The sequence below is a fragment of the Neolamprologus multifasciatus genome, chromosome 4, assembly GCF_963576455.1.
Source record: "Neolamprologus multifasciatus chromosome 4, fNeoMul1.2, whole genome shotgun sequence".
Lineage (NCBI taxonomy): Eukaryota > Metazoa > Chordata > Actinopteri > Cichliformes > Cichlidae > Neolamprologus > Neolamprologus multifasciatus.
In genome coordinates, this window is record NC_140442.1 from 30,938,722 (window position 1) to 30,959,070 (window position 20,349).

General features: G+C 43.4%; 1 protein-coding gene and 1 long non-coding RNA gene across 2 annotated transcripts in view; one reads left to right on the forward strand and one right to left on the reverse strand.

Moving 5' to 3' along the window:
• Nucleotides 1–20,349, forward strand: part of LOC146520819 (uncharacterized) — a 447,384-nt gene that overhangs the window by 293,819 nt on the left and 133,216 nt on the right. The gene's annotated exons all lie outside the window — the stretch shown is intronic.
• gspt1l (G1 to S phase transition 1, like) lies at nt 31–17,567 on the reverse strand. Its single transcript, XM_085157074.1, has 14 exons — nt 17,097–17,567; nt 16,243–16,287; nt 9,563–9,805; nt 9,292–9,325; nt 9,128–9,205; nt 8,809–8,989; nt 7,338–7,492; nt 6,837–6,977; nt 6,651–6,744; nt 4,802–4,882; nt 4,406–4,579; nt 4,095–4,184; nt 2,602–2,770; nt 31–684 (listed from the first exon to the last, which is right to left on the reverse strand). Exons 1-14 carry the CDS (start codon nt 17,287–17,289, stop codon nt 632–634), a joined length of 1,731 nt encoding a protein of 576 aa, XP_085013200.1. The 5' UTR covers nt 17,290–17,567; the 3' UTR covers nt 31–631.

Here is a 20,349-nt window from a genome sequence, read left to right on the forward strand (position 1 = left end):
TGGCATGAACTGAACACCTGACAAACAAGCTTAGTTTTCCCCAATTTATGGTTTTATTGTCATACTTGTTTGCGTTGATAACATTTGAACACGCTCAAGCACACTGCCAGAACGCCACATGAGAAACCAAAAACTGGGTAAGAGCAGAGGGAAACATGTACACCCAAGATCAACATTTGGTCTCAACGGTTTAGTTCTTTCAATTTCCTTTGCAAGTTACTGTGGAATCATTTTACACTCCGAGCAGAATCCTGGTCCACATCTGTTCTCAGATATCAATTCTGCCATTTGTCATTTATGCAAACAAGAAAAAAGTGGAGGGGAAAAAAAATCATGTATGATAAGCAGACCAGAGTAAGGAGGTGGGGGAGGTGGAGGGAGGGCTAACCCAGAATGGCATAGCTGAGCTCTCAATATGAGAAAGCCGACTCGTGTGGACATCATCTTGGTTTGTCATTTGCTTAAAAACACGTTTCTTTTTCACATGAGTTTATTTTTCTGAAGCTGATCTTCAGCACGCAGAGAGGGGGCGTGCAGGGAGGCGCTGTCACCACTGATAACAGTGTGGGCGGGTTAAGACCAAGCTCCGCCTGCTCCTCCTCACTCAGACTCTTAGACTCGCCGTCGATCTTCAGTCCCGCTCAGCCACCAGCTTCAGCACTTTCCCGATCGCGATGGTCTTCCCTGGAACACCAACAAAGAAGACACTGAACCAATCTGAGTCCTAACACGGCTCTGCTATTGCAGTTCTGCTTCATTATATGTAGGATATGAGCTCCATGTACATGCAAGTAAGTCCTGCTGTGATTTACATTGATGCAAGCAGAAATCTAACGTGGCTGCCTCATGCACACAGGTGTGACTGCGAGGACAGATGCTCTGCACATCTGTACACCTGTGTACTGCGCTGCAAGTCGAAGAGTAAAAACGAGCATGACTGTTGATTAGTCTTTAAACCAGCTGCTTACAACAGAGCCTTTTATGAATGCAGATTGAGCTGCATCACCGAACCTGCACCCTGAAGTGGGACACCGACTTCTCCTCGCTGGACCGAGCAGTAAATCCGATGGCACAGCTGATGTCTGCACGATGCAACCAGCAATAAAATAGTGGTTTTCTGTGCACATCCAACCAGTTTACCACATAGCTGGTTGTCACTTGCACATCACACCAGTTTCTCTCTGAAGCATGAGCAGGAACATCCACCAGCCTGTCTGCTAGGGGTGGGGGAAAAAATGGATACTGTGTAGCATGGTGATATTTTGTTTGCTAATAATGTATGGATACAGGGACAGCAGAAATCGATACTTTGTTACAAAAAAGGTTTTTGTGCTCTGACTTCAGAGCATGTTGATCCTTTTTCTGAGCAAGAATCCTGACATTCCTTCACTGTCCAAATGTGTTTAACTTGTTTTTGGCAGCAATAAACATGACAGTTTACTTATTTTAATTTAAGACATGTTTTATTTTAATTAAGTTTAAAACTTTTTTATTTAATGTAAAATTATATTTTGTTTTAATTTACTTTCAAATTCTTCAGTTGCTGAAGGGGCTGCATAGTTTTCATAAACTGCATAGTTCAGAATAGCTATAATTGTACCAGATGGTTGATTCAGTTAAGTTGGACTAGACTGTAATACAAACCGTTCAGTTTGTCAACAATCAAACTGAAATGAGAGAAAGACTGAGTGTGAGACTTTGATATTAGAGAAAATGATGATTGATAAAGTTTACCTTTATGTACAGAATCTGAATATCGCAAAATATCTTAAAAAATTGCAATAATATCGTATCGTGGGATGTATGGTGATTCCCACCTCTACTGTCTGCAGGGGAAGGGGAGAGACCCCCCCCCCAGATGTGAGGGGGAAAAAGTCTCTCTGAAACTTATTTTGCACACATCAGTTTAGTTTTCCTGCAGACGTATCAGGGAATGCCAGGACTCCCAATCACTTATGTTTGTGATGCAGCTGTTATGTTGGAAAGTGTTTTATTGCATAACATGGTGCCGATTACATGTTGCAGACATGAACCGATTGTGCCAGTGTACCCAACCCAATGAGGACGAACCAGCGTGCCCGACTCCAGCTCATCTGTTTGGTGATGACGTCGCCATAAAAGGTCTTTCAGACAGCGGTTGAACTGAAGAGCTGCTTAAGGCCTAGTTTAAACGTTCTTTGTCTTAATCCCACAGACTCTACAGCCCAGCGAGCGAGCTGAGACTAACGTCAAAGGTTTCGATTAACAAACAAAGCTCTCTCTCTGCCTACACAGATCACCGTGTGTTCAAAGTTTGACTTAAAAACAGACTAACAGATTCCTTTCTTTAATGTTTTAAACGACAGTGTTCTGCTGTATGGTTCTACTGACATCATATACTGAGTTGTATCTGAATGAAGGCCAGCTGTGCAGTAACAGCAGCACAGTTTGTGTTGTGTTTGTATCAGCTGGAATCTGATCTGCTGTTAGCTTCTTAAAACACTGTTGAACTGCATCTACTGGGACATTGTTCAGTTACAACTGTAGACTGTTCAATCATTAAAATGACTTTGATCTGGTCACAAACTACATTATCAGATAGATATATATGCACACACACACCTTCGTCCCGTAAGGTGAACCGTCCCATCTGAGGGAAGTCTTTAAACGTCTCGAGGCAGATGGTCCCTGCTGTGCGCAGACGGGCGATGCACACTTGGTCCTGTTTCACAAACCGTGGTCGTGTCTTGCTCTTCTCTCCTGTCTTCTTGTCTACCAGACAGATTAAGGCCTGCACCCAAGCAGCATGTGGATCTTTAGCACTTAAACCAAACGTATAACATCTCGACAGATTAAGATATATGATTCAAAGGTCTTGAGCCACCACTCATTTGGATTTTGCTGGGATAAAGAGAAACGGTTGCAAACACTGCAGAATTTCAGTGAATATTTGGTGTGAGCCCCTTTATTCTTCAGCACTCTGAGGCAGCTCTGTCATTTCTTATCTTCAAGAATAGTTTCCCAGACTTTTTGAAGGGCATTCAAAGCTCTTCTTTGGACGTTTCTGCCTTTTTCCCTGTTCTGTCAAGATGATCCCACACTTCCTCTGGGAAGGCCAGTCCATAACCGATGGTCTTCCACTGTGTGTTTTGGCTTAATTATGCTTTTGCTGCACTGGCAGTGTGTCTGGGATCACTGGAGAAGCTGCTGCCAACCTGAAGGTACTTTTTTCAATTCCAATAACTTTGATCAGATCTCCAGAGCAGCTCAAACCAACATCACTGCTGTACCTCTCTCCTGAACTGACAACAGTTTGGGTTCAGCGTTTCATCATTGGCTCAGTTCTCAGCTAACAGCTGTTTGGGGATCACCTTGTTAGCCTGTCTAACTGTGCCGTCTTTGGCCTTCTTCATAATCAAACAGATTATGTTGGTTTTTGGTTTTATTTAAAGCTAGGAAGAAAAGCCCCTTTTCCATGAGTACCTGCTCAGATCACTCGCCTTTACCATCGAGTACCACCTAATGTGTTGTTGTTATAGCAACACGGCGGTGTGATCCCAGTCTGTGGCCTTTGTCACACTTGAGGACCGCGGTGTTATTGTTTGTAGCCAGTTCGCTTGTTGCCTGGTTTAAAGAATAAAAAAAAAAATGGCGGTTTGGATTTTTGTGAACGAGATGCTGTCATGGCTTGTGAGCGGTCAGTGACGCCACCGACCAGCCAATTGGTGGCGTGCAGTCTGGCGACATCGCATGTTAGTTCCTGTTTGGATTAATTGGAACTCAAACAGGTACAACTGGAAAAATCCTGAAATCGATCCGAGTAGATGCTAATGAAAAAGGCCCAAATTGGTTCCTTGTTGCCTGTTCTGTGAGGACAACAGTGGTGTTTGTGTTGATCCAGAATCTTTGTTATGCTTGAATGATTCAGTCAGTGTTAAATGGCAAAAACAGATCCTGTGAAAACGGTCACACGGAGTGAAAAAGCAGCCAATGTCCAAAACGTCTCCATCAGCTCCATCAGCCTGGAGAGCTGCTGATCCAACCATATCTTAAATATAAAGAAACGAGTCGGGGCTCAAGACCATCGAGGAAGTTACTCTGGCATCAGGTTTTACCGTAATTTGCACTTCTTCAATGCAGGTGTGAATGTGAAGCACTGCATTGTAACCTGGACAGATGATGGATTTGTGTTCAATGATGACAATCTGCAGAGGAGAGAGTTTGATCAGGATGAGGCTGCACATGCGACACTTTCTCACCGTTAACATCAACAACTGTCTTGTGGCATCAAGCCTGAGATTCACTGCGGACCACGTGAACAGCTGCTGTGCATGTCGATGCATGCTCAATCATCGTGGCCGCAGCGTTTTGCTGTGAATGTGTCGATGGGCGCTGTAATACCAGCAGAGCGTCCACGTGCACTAACCTGCGCGTCGAACGTGCGCCCCGAGTGGCACAGGTTCTCGGCATTGCACAGAATGAAGCCCGGTAGGATCTCCTCCTCCTCTATGCCTTTCAGTCGCAGCTTGAGATTTTCACCTGGCCCTGCGTCGTCCGTCTCCACGTCGTCAGAGAGCAGACTCAACACCTCCACCACATGCTGCACATATAAAGAGAACAGAGACGTGTATCCACATTCCCCACACCGAAACAGGCAACACTGGCACGTGGGACACCACTAGTTTGTTTTCCTTAAGAACTCTATACCAGTTAGTTTCATCTGAATACATGCATCTGATTATCATTTCAACTACAGGCAAACAGCCAGTGAGCAGCAGCAATAAGCTCACCTGGCTCCAGCGTATAGAAGAAGATCTCTTACCCTGTTTGGCATCATGACCAGCTGCTGTGCTTTACTGATGGAGCCAGACTCCAGTTTGCCCAGGATCACAGTGCCCATGTCCTGATGGAGACAGAGAGTTACAGAGCAGCTGAGAGAGAATCTGCATCTATCAGTCTGACCAAGTCAGCAGAACATCATGTCCAAGTTCAATGTGGCAGCAAACGATTAGAAAGAGCGGCTGTGACGAGAGGCGGCCACTCACTTGCCGTGAGAGCATCAGACTATATGCCACACCCACTGGGACGATCTGGAGGCCGGTTAATCTCAGTGTGGACTCCATCGGACATTCATGTTTTAATTAGAGATGGCACGATACCACTTTTTTATGTCCGATACTGATATCATAAATTTGGATATCTGCCGATACCGATATGAATCCGATATAGTGTGTTTTTAATCAATAAAACAGTTTTTTTAATATCTTTCTGCTTTTTGTATAAGTTCATACTCAAGTTAAAAAACAAGAACAACACTAAAGCTATTCTGTTATACCTGTATGCAAAAAAAACCAAAAAAAAAAAAAAACACACACTGCACCCAAAATATTTCATAGTTCAGCAACACTGATCAATCTAATAAAGTTAAACCTGCTCCATCCTCCCTATTCTGGTGTTTTAAAGAGTACTTAGCAGAAATATTAAGCAACCTAACCAATAGGGTTGCAAACTCCCAGCAAAGAAAATAGGGAACCACCCTCCACCTCATGATGCTTAATCGACGTAATCAACTTTAATTTGATGCAGTGTGAAAAAAATGCACAGAAATAAATTATTTTTCAAGAATAATTAAATAGATTCAACATCTTTCTTCTACAGAACTGCAGACTGCACAGATGGTTCCCAAAGGAAAAAGTACTATAGCTTACTAGGGTATATTAGACTTAACAGTTACTATATACAGTAATGGACTTCTATACATTTTACATCAGATTAAAACTTCAGATAATTATTTATTAAAAGCTCGACATTTTAAATGAGAATAAGAAAGAAAAGTATGTCTTTGTGCCCCCTTTTCCCTGTTCATGCCCTATCGGCCCCCCTGGCTAAACTTTGCTAGATCCGCCCCTGCACAGTTACGTCAGCTGTAGAAAAAGATCCTGGTGTAGAAATAATATTAAATAAATTCTAACAACAGCTGATCAAGCTTAAACGTGCTGCTGTTGTTCAGCTGCTGGTTTCCTCTTTCTGGTGAGAAGTGAGACAAAAACAAACAAGAAAGAAAAGCCGATCAGCTGATCATTGATCAGTTTCATGATTGAAGTAGCAGAGGAGAGAGAGAGAGCGAGAGAGAGAGAGAGAGAGAGAGAGAGAGAGAGAGAGAGCGAGAGAGCGAGAGAGAGAGAGAGAGAGAGAGAGAGAGCCGATCCAGTAATTTAGGTCAGTATCGGACCGATATGTAATATCGGATCGGTCCGTCTGTAGTTTTAACGTCTGTCATCAAATATCTAGGAAAGCTCAGGGGTGCAGCGCATGTGTGCCTGTCAGACTTCATGCTGAGACTTCAACTCTGTACAGAGCAGAGACGGCTAAGAGGAAGTGCTCCGATTCAGAGTCAATCTTTAACCAGCTAATCAGTAACTCTTCTGATTTTAGGTTTCTGCATGACATGGTGCTGCAGGGACTCACAACACACGTCTCATAGCCCCGTCTGTGTCACGTAGAACATGTAGTTTGCATCAACGCACAAACATAAAAACGTTCCCCGTTTGGCTTGTTAACCTTTGTCAAAAGCTCCGCCCTTTCGAAGAATTAACCAGTTTTCTTGGTTAAATCGAATGACGCTAAACTGTAATGCAGCTTTTAGGCGTGCAAATGAGAAAGACCCTTACCTTGTATTTGTCTACGATCGGCAATCTTACAGGACCGTCACTTGATCTGTTAAAATTTGGCAAACTGTCCAAGTGTGGAATAAAAGGTAGACCTCTGCAACAAAAACAAAAATGATTCCTCGTGTTTAACGTGTTTGCCTGATCGCTGCAGTCGCCACAGCTGCAGAGGAACAAAGCGATACTTACGTGTACCACGAGCACATGTTGGCGGGCTCCTTCAGGTTGGCTCCCGTCAGCCCGGAGCACGGCATGAAGTGGACGTCTTTCTTTGGATTGAAGCCCACTTTCTTCAAAAATGGCACCAGTTTCTCCTTACACTCTTCGTACCTGCGGGTTCAGACAGGGGGGGTGTCAACCTCTTCACAGCACAGCAGCACGACACAGAGTGACCTCCACATGCATCAGCAGTGGGTGGAGCACAATGTGGCATGTGCAGCACCAGTGAGGTCAAACGCTGACAGGATGATTCAGTCTCCCACAATAAACAAGTTTTATTTCAAAGTCCTATTGAGTAAAAATGAAACAGCATGTAGAGGCCAGCAGAACAGAGGATTCCCAGTAATCGCTGGGACAGAGTTAAACACTACATTACTATTGTTATTAATAAAAGTAAACCCACTAATGATCTCATTACAGATTAAAGACATGCGTATATGTTTACATGCAGACTTTAGCTGCTGTCCAGACCTGTCCAGGCTCCAGTTGACGGTAGGATCATCCATTTTATTCACCAGAACTATCAGGTGCTTGACTCCGGCTGTTTTGGCCAACATGGCGTGCTCCCGTGTCTGTCCACCTTTCTCAAAGCCGGTTTCAAATTCACCTTTCCTGGCAGAGATCACCTGTGGGACAAAACACTCACTCACTTTGTGCCACAGCCTGGTGTGACGTCATTAAACAGATAACAAATACATTAACAACAATAAAGACGTCAGAGCTATCCCAGCTGTCACATGGTCAGGACGGTACACACCGAGCAGGGTTATGAACATGAATAATTCTGAGCACTGACATTTTTATACTTTATACTTTGTCAAAGTTTAAAAGGATTCAGTAACTAGTGTAGTTTTTCAATCCTGTCATACTTTGGAGCACTGGGAGGGAAAGTATGTTAAGCACAGATACTCGAGTGTGTACGAACAACTATGGACACAGATGTTTTTGAGAGGTTGTTATACTGAATAAAGATGGAACCAAACTCTTCACCTGAGGCAAAAACACAGGCAGGGTGTGAAGGTGCTGCAGTTAAGAGTTAGCTGATGATGTGCAACCAGGAGCAAACAAACAACTCAAGCAAGCATCAGCAGCTGCTGCCTGACAGGAAGAGCCCACGATGAAAACAGACAGCTGGCTAAAAACTCTCAGGCAGAAAAGTTTCCAGCTTTATTGAGTGATAACACCTCGACTTCTGATGAGTTACAATGTGACTTCCTTTAGTTATTGTTAAACGGCCATGTTACGCAGTTGTGTTACACTTTTACTCCAGATTCTCAGAAAACATCTGAACTATGTTGTGTTTTAGTCGACTCACACTTTGAATGTAGTATCAGCAGGGTGGTTGATGCCTGCAAACGGCAGCATTTATAAAACTGACGTCATCGCTGTGGTATCATCAGACTGCACCTATTACAGACACAGCAATGATTTGCTTCTTCTCATTTACTCAGAGCAGTACAGGAGCTACAGCGCTCTTCAGGGCTTTCTGTAAACCAGCTGAGTACGACTCATACGTGTGCCTGTGTCAGCTCACTATGAAGTGCATCTGATGGGCCACAGTGATGTGATCCTGTTAGGAGCAGCTGCAACCACGTAAAGATCCTCAATCAGTGCAGTTAGTCTCAGCTATACTATTAATCCTTGTTCCACACTCTCCTCGTGCCTATGGTACGACAGCTTTTCTCCGTGCCCCTGGTACACTGCGCAGAAACACCTTGCCCCACCCACACACACACACACACACACACACACACACCTCTGCAGCAGACTTACACGCTGACTTCCAGTTTAGTGTTAAGCTGCACTGACACACACTCAAGCGTCTGCACTTGATTTAAAAGGTAAACTACAGGGAGTTCATTACATTTGTACTTTCTGGTGTGTTTCTCGGGGTAAGTTACATTGTGAAGGTTCAGTAACACTGCTCGTTTCCTGGACTCACCAGCACAGCCAGGTCTGCTTGCGATGCGCCTCCGATCATATTGGGCACGAAGCTCTTGTGACCCGGAGCATCTAAGATGGTAAAGTGCTTCTTGTCTGTCTCAAAGTATGCTCGGCCAACCTCCACCGTCTTGCCTTTGTCCCTCTCCTCCTGGTTGGTGTCCAAAGCCCAAGACAGGTACCTGAAGATGGTTTCAACAAATAAATAAAACAGCCTGAGACAAAGTGCTACTGTGGGCGTGGTCACTCAGCAAGTCAGTTTCTACGATGTGCTCGACACACAGCACCTCCATGTTGATGCAGACGCAGCAGACACTCACCAGGTTTCCCGGTTCTTTTCCTTGGCTTCTCTTTCATATTTCTCTAAGGTCCTCTTGTCTACCATGCCAGTCAGATACCTGTGGTGCATGAGAGGAACATGTCAAAGGCACGACGTGATGAAGCAACTTTACTCACCTAAAGAAAAAAGGAGACTACTACTCACATGATTTGTCCTCCAATGGTCGACTTGCCAGCATCTGGAAAAGCAGCACATATCAATCAGCTAACCTGCACCTTCCATGTAATAAACCCATTTTACCTGATGTGCGTACGAACCTAAGTGTGCGATTCAGTTTGTAAATAACAACCAGAGCTCGAGCCCTAACACACCAGTGAAAACAGACAAACTAAATGTTCGGACACAAATCTGAAACCCGTCGTTGTTGTGTGTGCCGTCACACAACTCAAAACAGCAAACGAGACTTTGCACTAACCTACATGTCCAATGAACACCACATTGATGTGTTCCTTTTTGGGGGCATCCGGCTGTGTGGGTGGAGCCTTGGGCACGAGCACCTCCTCTTCCTCCTCCATCATCTCTGGAGCGCTCTCGTCTGGCACTTCTGGCCCCCGGTCCACGCACACGCCGCCTCCTGGCTCTTCCTCGCTGGGTTCTACGTCTTTCTGGTCCCATGGCTCCTCTGCCGTCATTTCTGCATCGCCGTTCTCCACGGGCGCTGCACGGACAAACAAAGCACATCATTCTTTATGCTCATTTAAAAAATGAAGACAGAGCATTTCTCACTTTCACACCATTACTTTCTCTGCCTTGTGCCACTCAAATTCTCTCTTAAGGCATTTGCACAAGAAGTCAAAGTTGTTTATGTAGCGCATTTAAACAGCAACTGTTGACCAAAGCAACGCTGTCCTTTTAAGATCATCAAAAGAGACAAAAACAAAAGCATAAAATGAGAAGGTTTGAGTAAGAAATCTCCTCTGTGCTTTAACCTGGACCTCGGACAGCCAGGAGCGTTTCATCTGCAGACCTCAGTCTTGTTGCAGGAGTGCATCAATTTAAAGATCAGAAAGGTGTGAGGGTGCTAACCCGTGCAGCGGCTTAAAGACCATGTTTACTGTAAGCTGCAGTCATCACTGTTGTTGCCAAAGTAAAAGAGAAGAAGCCACACTGTGAGATGTTAGCTAGACGTTTGTCATCTCCTCGTGTACTGTATGACAGAGAAGTGCTAACAAGGTGTCCAACGTACAATCGTTTGTACTCATACGCTGAATAACCTGCCCGATAAAACCTCAGTTGGAAATTCTTCTTAAAGCTAAGAATAAAATAAATTGAAAGATGGAGTTTCTACGTTCATATTCGTGTTCCTCACAGAGAGACCTGCTATTAACATGTCAAACATTATGACAAACATACCAATCACCATTTCTAGGACTGGTTCATAGTTCGCTACATCTGTCACGTCACTACCTTAATAATGACTTTAATCAACTCACAAGAGCTGACCCAGTTCTTTTTATTGCAATGAAGCAGCTAGGATGGCTCTGCAGGGCTTCAACGTCCTGCAGACAGCAGTGTCTGTGGGTGATGTTCACGTCTGGCTCTAAGCTACATGTGTGGACAGCACGGTGAGCCGTGATCACAGGCAGGGATTTCTGAAGACGTGCCCGTTTTTAATGCAGTGCTGCCCGAAGCGTCGTCCCTGCACACAAAGATCGAACCTTCTAATGATTTGCTGAGGAAAATTGTGAAATTGCTCCACAGTTTGTAGAAGTTTTTCATGAATCTCTGCCTTTCTTTTTATACCTAATCCAGTTAGTGACCGGTTACAGTTAACCTGATTAGTTGCCAAATGTTCTTCCGAGTGTTTCTTATGAGTAACACTTTTCCATCTTCTTGTTGCCCTGACCCATCTTCTTGAAACATGCTGCTGCCATCAAATTCAACATGAGCTTATTTCTTTTTTAATGAAACAAAAATAGCTCAGTTTAGATATTTCATGTTTTCTATGTTCTACTGTGAATGATATTTGAATATGAGATTGTCAGATCAACTATTTTCCTTGAACACACACACACACACACACACACACACACACACGATTTTTGGAACTGAAGTTGCAGAAACCTTGTTTACAACACCAGCATGCCTACCATGTGACCTTCCTTTATTCTCAGCGACCTTCAGGTGTGTGCAGACACAAACAAGCTGTGTTTGACCATGATGAAGGCGAGCCACAAGCCTCGGTTACAATTTCCACGTCTTGTGATGCAAATTTCAGAACTGTGAGGGTCTGTGTCCGCACGGCTGCCTAATACTTAGTCCTTTACAGACACCAGGTGAGCCAACAGCAAGTATTCATTCCTGTTATATCTCTGAACTCATTTAAACGACTAGTTACAAGGAACGTCCCTAAGATTTAGCACAGGTGTCAGCACTCTGAATAAATACAGTGTAATGGGAGATGTTCACGTCTCCAGAACACCTGAGTACAACCAATGGATCTAAATAAACAGAAAAATCTTTGCACCAAACACTGCAGATTTCTGTGCCCTCACTCACTGCCCCATGTGTACAGTCAACAAGCACCATGACTTCAAGATTCACTGCACTGTGTGTGGACAGTACGGTGTAGGCGAGTCCTAACCACCATATTTATGTGCAGTCCTCCAAAGAACCAACGGTGCATCACTTGGCATGGATGATGTGGCCAGGTCAATTGTTGACAGGCTGGAAAGTGGGCCTGAGCAAGGCAGCGATGAAAAAGATAATTAACAAAGACGGGGAAATAAAATAAAATCAATCAAGGTGGAACAGTGGTCTGCACCACTGCCTCACAGCAAGAACGTTCTGGGTTTGAGTCCACCACCTGGTTAGGGCCTTTCTGTGTGGATGTTCTCCCTGTGTATGTGTGGGTCCTCTCCGGCTGCTTCTCATAGTCCAAAGTAGGGCTGGGCCATATTATACTGTTCACGGTAACACTGGTACAATGTTGGGCAACGATAAGAAAATAAAATATCGTGATAGAATTTGGGTAAAACACGCATGCGCAGTGCCTTTGTTTTCATACGCACATGGCCGAAAAAGCACGGCAGCGACTGAGAATGAGAAAGCGGATCGTTGAGTGAAACAGATGAACCAGAATTGGTTTGTAAAAAAAAAAAGATGCTGCAACTTCAGTGATGTGGAACTGGTTCAGTGTTTGTCCGTCAGATACACAACAAAGCACTTTTTTTGTGGAACATGCAAGCGGGCGTTGTTATTACTGTATTTGTCGCACTAAGGTGCTCGTAAATCTGGGAGTAATCTGGGTCCTAAACTCCGTCCGCTTCAACTCCCAAAGTCAAATGAACATCACTGAGAGTTAAAAACTGTCTAAATTCTTTCATCTGTAATAAAACGATCAGCGTTGCTGCTTTACCAGGTGTAACTATGAAGTTTAACATCCAGACATCCATGAAAACAGAATTTATTACATTTAACAGAGTTAGAAGTTAGCAGGAAGTTAGCTCGCTAGTTACCTAAACATGATAGAGCATGTTCTGACTGAGAGATTTCTGAAATCAGCTCTGCTATCACTTCCAACATAAATGAAGACAGAAAACTAAACAGCAGTGACGTTTGTACGGTTACTGAAGTTGGGCTAGCTGGTATATAATGATGTGCTACGTGATTGCTAGCGAAACAGCTATGTTAGCATAAACACAGTGAAGCTGGAGGATGAACGCTAACACTTTTCCCCTCGATAAAAGTTAACGTGAAGGTTCCTGACGGTTAGAGACAAATGAAATCTCATGGCAGGATGCTGTAAACGGACCAAACTTCAGTCAGGAGAACAACTGAGATAATCCATCCACAATACGAGGTTAGTCATTAATATACTGCAACAACATGGGAACAGAGCAGCTGTGATAGAATACAGCATTAATGAATCAATGGTACAGAAGTGGAGGAAGCAAGAAGAATGAGTTGAATAAAGTTTGATTTATCTGACTGCTTTGTTTCGCTTAATGTGTCTTATAATCCCGTGCAGCTTATGGTCCGAAAAATTGGCACACTGCAGTTTAATGTAGCAAAGCACCTCTTTTTAAATTCAGTGGATATTGTACATGGTTATGCTCAGGATATGTCAGCACATTTCTACTGGAGATGCCGTTTGGTTAAACTTTCAGCAAGGAATTTGCATTTGCACTGTTAAATGTTTATATAGCATTAATGGACATAAAAACAGCTGCTTGTTTAAGTAAAATAAATAGATGAGTTTTTTGTGCTAGTAAAGATGTGGAGTTGTATTTTGTCTTGCATCAATTATATCGTCAGTTATATCGTTACCGCAAATTTTCAAATATATATCGTGACAAATATTTTTGGCCACATCGTCCTGTTCTAGTCCAAAGACATGCAGTTAGTGGGGTTAAGTTAACTGGTGATTCTAAATTGGCCCCAAGTCTGAATGTGAGTATGAATGACCTGTCCAGGGTGAACCTGTGTCCTGCACCATAAGTGCTTAAATGGGCTCCAGAGTGGAAGAAAACACCTACAACATAAAAGATGGACTGAAAGCCACGTGTAGGCTCACATGTAAGACCACTCAGAATGGGGTGATGTTCCCTTACAGATAAAAATAAATAAATAAATAAATACAAAACACCCCCCCCCCCCCCCCCAAAAAAAATACAAACATTTCCGGTGACCCCCTATGAGCAGCACTTTGGCAACAGTGGGAAGGAAAAACTCCCTTTTAACAGGAAGAAACCTCCAGCAGAACCAGGCTCAGGGAGGGGCGGGGCCATCTGCTGTGATTGGTTGGGGTGAGGAGAGGGAGACAAGACAAAAGACACTGGAAGAGTCTGAGATTAATTTGAATTAATGATTAAATGCATAGGTATATAAACACAGTGAGCAAAAAGGTGATTGAAGAAAATACACTCAGTGCATCATGGGAAACCCCGGCAGCCTAATCCTGTTGCAGCGCAACTAAGGGAGCATTCAGGGTCACCTCATCTGTATATGGTTTATCAAAAACATACTTTGTCAATCTACAAGCCAAATGATATTACTGGAGGATTCAATGTGAGCCTATCAAACATGTTCATGTAGAGTACTTCTCTGCATGCGTGTCTAAAGTGATAATGAAATACACTCCCAGTGAACATGACAGAGCAATGCAAAACAAGACAAGCCGATGCTAATCTACAACTGAATTCAGACATCAGTTGCTGTTTGCTCGAATACTGTACTCGGGCAGAAACACACTGTAGCTGATGAATGAAGCAAACACTGCTGCGAGGTGAAGGAGAGGAAACCAACACTAACTGTGTGAATCAATCTCTGTGTGAGATTGACTCAGCATCAATGTCATTGTCAATATTGTACTAATACACAAGTGTGTGGGTATGGTGTAACAATACATGTATCGGTGTTGAACCGTTCGATATAGTGCTTTCGGTTCGGTACGCATATGTATCGAACAATACAAAATTTTACATTTATTTTATCAACTTTTCTTCTGACGATGCTGTCTGTGTTGAGAGCTCAGTGGATCTGCGTTCGACTACTCCGCCTAGGCTGCACTGTCGAGCGCAGATTCACTGAGCGCAGCGCAAGCTAGCAGACAGAAGCTAAGCTCGTTGCAACATGGCAAACTGAACCTCCCCCACCCTCATTCAGATCTGGCGTTTGGAACTATTTTGGTCTTCATGTGACGTATGACCCTGAAGGGAAGCGCGTCATGGACAAAAGTAAAACAGTATGTTGGATGTGCCAGCAATGCTCAATTACATGGGTGGGAACTAGTGCGTTAGCGCAGTTTGCTCGTTAACGTGACGCCATCCAGCCCCACGCACGGGGCGATCCGTGGTAACTCGTTAATGGAGATTTGCCGCGTTATGGCGTTAACGTCATTTTAACGAGATTAACGCTGACAGCACTAGTGGGAACACAACGAATATGACTGCACATTTACTCCGACATCATCCTCGTGCAAAGACAAGTGGAAGCAGAGAAAAACAACAAGCACGCATGCTACAAACTTTACCTGAGTCATTTAGACAGCCGTTAGCACATGATTCTCCTTATGGGGACCTGATATGTTTAATATGCTGCTGAGAATATAGCCCAGAAGAAGCGTATAGTAGAGCTTTTATTTTGGAAAGAGACATTTCTCTGTAATAAACTCTTTTCCAAAGATGAGTGATTTCTCCATCAGATAGATTTATTTTTATTACTTTGTTGTTTCAGCAACATTATATTTAAAAACTGTACGTTTGAGTTAAAATATATATTTATAATTTTAATAAATGACAAATTAAAAAGGCATGACACACATATACATATAGATGTGTGTGTAAATACAAAAAAAAAAAGATGGAGACACTGGAGAAAAAAAAATCAGTAGAGCACAATCTATATGTCAATATGGATGTGTATGGACTTTTTTTAAACAAGAATGGGACAAAGGAGATAAATGTGACAAAAGTCTCATAAGTAAGTAAGGCACTGGGAATACTACAAACATGAAGATTAATCACGGCAACAAATCTAACATTAAATTAACTTACCTGAAAAACCACAACTGGGCACACTTAGCTTGACAAAGCTACTTTTCAGTTCAGAGCAAGGTAACAAAATAACTGTATCCATCACCTACTCCATGTACAAAAACCTACACCCACACAATTTTGTGAAAAACAAGGGCTACTCTTATATGCACAAGAACCAGGGGACAGTGTCAGAAACACATGCAATAAGCAGTCTCTTGTTGTTGCTTCTGCCATCAGTGGAGAGCAGCAGAGTTACAACATACAAAGAGTTGAAATGACAACTGAGTAAAAAAACAAAACACATGTTTCCTCTCTGGCGACTGACTATATTTTTCATCTTTTAGGGTTTTTATTTTTTTTCTTCAATTCTCTCTGTGGTCGAGTCTGCTGACACTTCCTTTCCTGTTCAGGCCCACTTTTCAACCAATCAGCCTACAGACAGTCATCCCCAAGACTACTGGTGCATCCTCAAAGGTTTCTTACCCAGAGTCTGCACATATCAGGACAATAACACGGGCAGTAAGCGCTTGTATGTAACACTATGTAGCAGTGTGTGTGCAATTTGTGTGCCACAGTGGGAAGCCAGATTCCCCACACAAACAGGCTTCATACATACCAGCATTTTCTGACATCTCCATGGTGGACATCTTTTCAACAGCAACTGAAAGAGAAACAATTGTTAAGTTTAAGGTGATCTTAATGGAGCCTGTTCCACAATCTTAAAAGAACAGCATGCGAGTTTTAAAGCTGCAACGGGCTTAAATAGAAAACAGAACCGTCTTTGTGCCCCACAAGTAGCTCTCATTGTATCTTCAGAGGCCATCTGACGACAGAACCTGTAACAGTTTTACTGTTTTAGCTCCCATGTGTGGGGCTCAATATGGGCGGCACACCGCGGATGGATGCAGGTGGTGTATGCACGCTTTCCTGTGATCGTCTCCAGAGTGCGTCAGATCATCCACGTCACGCCACATACTCATGCTCACGCTCTTACTAATTTGTTCGCAGTGACGAGTTTAAGCTTTCCGCAAACACTCCCGGGAAAAGTGCCAGTACGGCTCCAGTTACTGCTCAGGATGACTGATCTCTTGGTTGTACGGCGTCGCTGACGCTAAACACCGAGGTTCCCAAAACTCAAACGTGAAAGCACGCCGGCTAACGACCATGCTAGCTGGCTACCGCCGGGTGGCTAAAACAAGCTAACGCCGGTTAGGGTGGTTACTATTTAATCAGTTATGACAGTATTTAACAAGCTGTAGAACAAGAGGCGGCTAGATGTGACAAGTTGTAAAACTTACAAAGCGCAAAGCTTACCACGAGAAGGACTAATAACCCGAACAACGTGGAAAGCAGCTAGTTTATCGCGTTTCACAGAACGCGTGTCTGCAAAGCGGCTAATGAGCTAGCAGCTAGCAGCCCAGCCACTGCTAGCTCTTAGCTAACGCAACCCCGTGGTGCCCCTGTACTCACCGGCAGAGTCGACGTTTGCCGGGTGTGCTTTCAGGCCAAAAGCCGGAACAAACTCGGCGGCGTTTACATTGGGCACAAACGGCTTAGCGTTCACATTTAGCGTTGTGAATGCTGATTCAAGTTGTCCGTCGATCGTGGCCTCCACATCGTCTTCTTGTTCCCAGGAATCAGGGGCAGTGTCTCTCGGGTCCATCGTGGTTGTTGGATTTTCACCGCCGTGAGATTTGAGCTGCGCAGTTGGTGAGCCACACGAGCGTCCTCCCGAAACCCGACGACGCCGTCCGCCCTGGGAATGCTGGAGAGCGTCCCAACTCCAAGTGTGCCGTTTAATCTCCGACTCAAGTAAAACCCAGCAGCCGGTTTCTGTCTGACCAGACGCCACAGAGGATGTTCGACTCAGCACTCCCAGAGACTGTCCGCGTGAGCTAATGCGTCCCCACAACCGACCGCTACCCGCAGTGACCCCTGGGATATGAAGTCTTATTAAAAAACGAGAGAGCGTCTGCTTCGAAAGAATTTTCACACTAAGAGAACTACATTCCCCGAAAGACTACGGACAGACGGTTTACGTCAAAAAAAAAAATCCTCAACTTTGTAGAAACCGCAGATTCGAGTCAGATTTCGTTTGGTTTTCTTGGAGTATGACTTTCTAAGACTTATTCTTTCAACTTGATTAACTCTTTAATATGAGCTATGTTTCTTGTTTGCTTGAAGAAGACATTATACTCGAGTACAAAAACACGCCAATGCACCCCCACCACACACACACACACACCGCTATATTCTAAAACTTAGCCACTGGTGAAATTTATAACATTGCTTGATTTTTTAACCCTTCCAAATTCATATTAAATGTTAATGCATGTCCCAAATTCATGGTTACCTGTTAAATCTCAACAGAAGTAAGTTAAAACAAAATTGGTATGCTTCAATTAACTGCTTCAAAACATTTCACAAAAACAGCTGCAGGTTAGACAAAATCCTCCAATAAACTGACAAAAAACGATTATAATTCATAGTTATAAATTCCCATATTTGAATTGCCATATATACAGAATTAGAAAGTATGTTTACAGTCTGGTGCAAAAATAACTTGTAGATAATTTCCCTTTCATACTCTGAAGTCATTCACAAATAAGTATTACAGTTTGCTGGTTTGACTGATAGGTATGCCACCATCGCTGTAGCAGACTGCTGTCTACCAGAACTCACAATGTCAACAACTCCACCATGTTTGTGCTGATGGTGCTTCTTAGAGGATTTTTAAAGGCATTCTCAAACAGACACCAATGCGTGCAGAGTGTTACGACTCATTAAAGACATCTGTGCTTCAGTTTTCGTGAGCGAAATTCTAGTTTCACCTTGGACTAAATAGCACTTATGTGTGCCTGTTTGTTGCATCCGTAAAGCTTATGAATCCTACTAGAAAAGATTGCCAGTTTTTGCTAATCAGCACAAAAAACCCCAATATACAACCCCAACATATTTGCACTGCACAAGACACTTACAAATGTGGATTGCACAACACTGGACATTATATTCTTCATTTCCAGTTAATACTTGTACAGCTGCTGTTATTGTATATATATATATATATATATATATATATATATATATATATTAGGGGTGCAACGATACTCGTATCGATATTGAACCGTTCGATACAGTGCTTTCGGTTCGGTACGCATATGTATCGAACAATACAAAATTTTTAATTTATTTTATCAACTTTCCTTCTGATGGTGCTGTCTGTGTTGAGTGCTCAGTGGATCCGCGCTCGACAGTGCAGCCTAGGCGGAGTAGTCAAATGCAGATTCACTGAGCGCAGGGCAAGCTAGCGAGACAGAAGCTAAGCTCGTTGCAACATGGCAGATTGAACCTCCCCCACCCTCATTCAGATCTGGCGTTTGGAACTATTTTGGTTTTCATGTGACGTATGACCCTGAAGGTAAGCGTGTCATGGACTAAAGTAAAACAGTATGTTGGATGTGCCAGCAATGCTCAATTACATGGGTGGGAACTAGTTAGCTCGTTAACATGTTGGCCGTCCAGCCTCACGCACGGGGCGATCCGCGGTAGCTCGTTAACGGAGATTTGCCATGTTGTGGCGTTAACGTCATTTCAACGAGATTTACGCTGACAGCACTAGTGGGAACACAACGAATATGACTGCACATTACGCCGACATCATCCTCGTGCAAAGACAAGTGGAAGCAGACAAAAACAACAAGCACGCATGCTACAAACTTTACCCGAGTCATTTAGACAGCCGTTAGCACATGATTCTCCTTATGGGGACCTGATATGTTTAATATGCTGCTGAGAATATAGCCCAGAAGAAGCGTATAGTATAGCTTTTATTTTGGAAAGAGCCATTTCTCTGTAATAAACTCTCTTTTCCAAAGATGAGTGATTCCTCAATCAGATACAGGGCTCGCAAAATCGCTAGCCCGACGTCCCGGGGCTAGCGATTTTTCCAGTCGGGCTACCAAAATCTCTCTGCCCTGCCCGTCGGCCTATCGTAGGAAGGAAAAATCTATGTCAATGCTTTTGCATTCTTTCGGAAATGTAGCTGGGTAATTATGTCATTGGCATCGGTGAGCCACTGTCAATATGTGACATGTTGAAATCGCGTTTGAATTTGCGCTTGTTTTTTGCTTTCACTTTGCAATCGCGCGAACTGTGTATAGAGAGCGACAGCACTGATTGGTGAGTGATGATAATTTGCGCACCAATTCCTCTGACATGGTCTTATCAATCATTAGCTTACTATGCAAACATGACAGGTGAAATCTCCCGCAGCTTAAACATGTGAGAGGTTGATCGCGCAGAGAATCGCTGAGCGTTATGTGAGTGCGTGTGTAAAAGCAGCAGGATATATATTTTAGTTCTGCTGAGCCAAATAAGACAGGTCAGCGTGAAGAAGTGACAGCCAAAGAAAAGCTTACCACAAAACGGAAAAGTTATGACAAATCAGACTATAAGGAAAAAAGAAAGTGCAGCTTTATGGTTTCATGGACAAATGAATTTCTGTGGCTGCAATATGACGAGCTAAATAACCAGGGCTGCACATAAGTGGTCCGCAGGTGCGCATTCGATGTCAAAATAAAAACGCGCACAAGATAAGAAGTTGTAACGTGTGTTTGCGTACATAAGATTTTCAGGAGGAGGACAGACATTTGTTTAGAACTCTTAAAGATGTCGAAGAAGCTCCTTTAAGCAATTACTGTGATGTTCCTCCACCTCCAAGAAA

Bases quoted from the DNA above. Each gene is read 5' to 3' on its own strand.
- gspt1l (XM_085157074.1), bottom strand. From the start codon at position 17,289: ATGGACCCGAGAGACACTGCCCCTGATTCCTGGGAACAAGAAGACGAT. The intron at 9,206-9,291 runs GTGAGTAGTAGT...CATGCACCACAG, and splicing joins ACCATTGGAGGACAAATCAT to GTATCTGACTGGCATGGTAG. The intron at 6,745-6,836 runs GTAAGTATCGCT...TTTTTGTTGCAG, and splicing joins AACATGTGCTCGTGGTACAC to AGGTCTACCTTTTATTCCAC.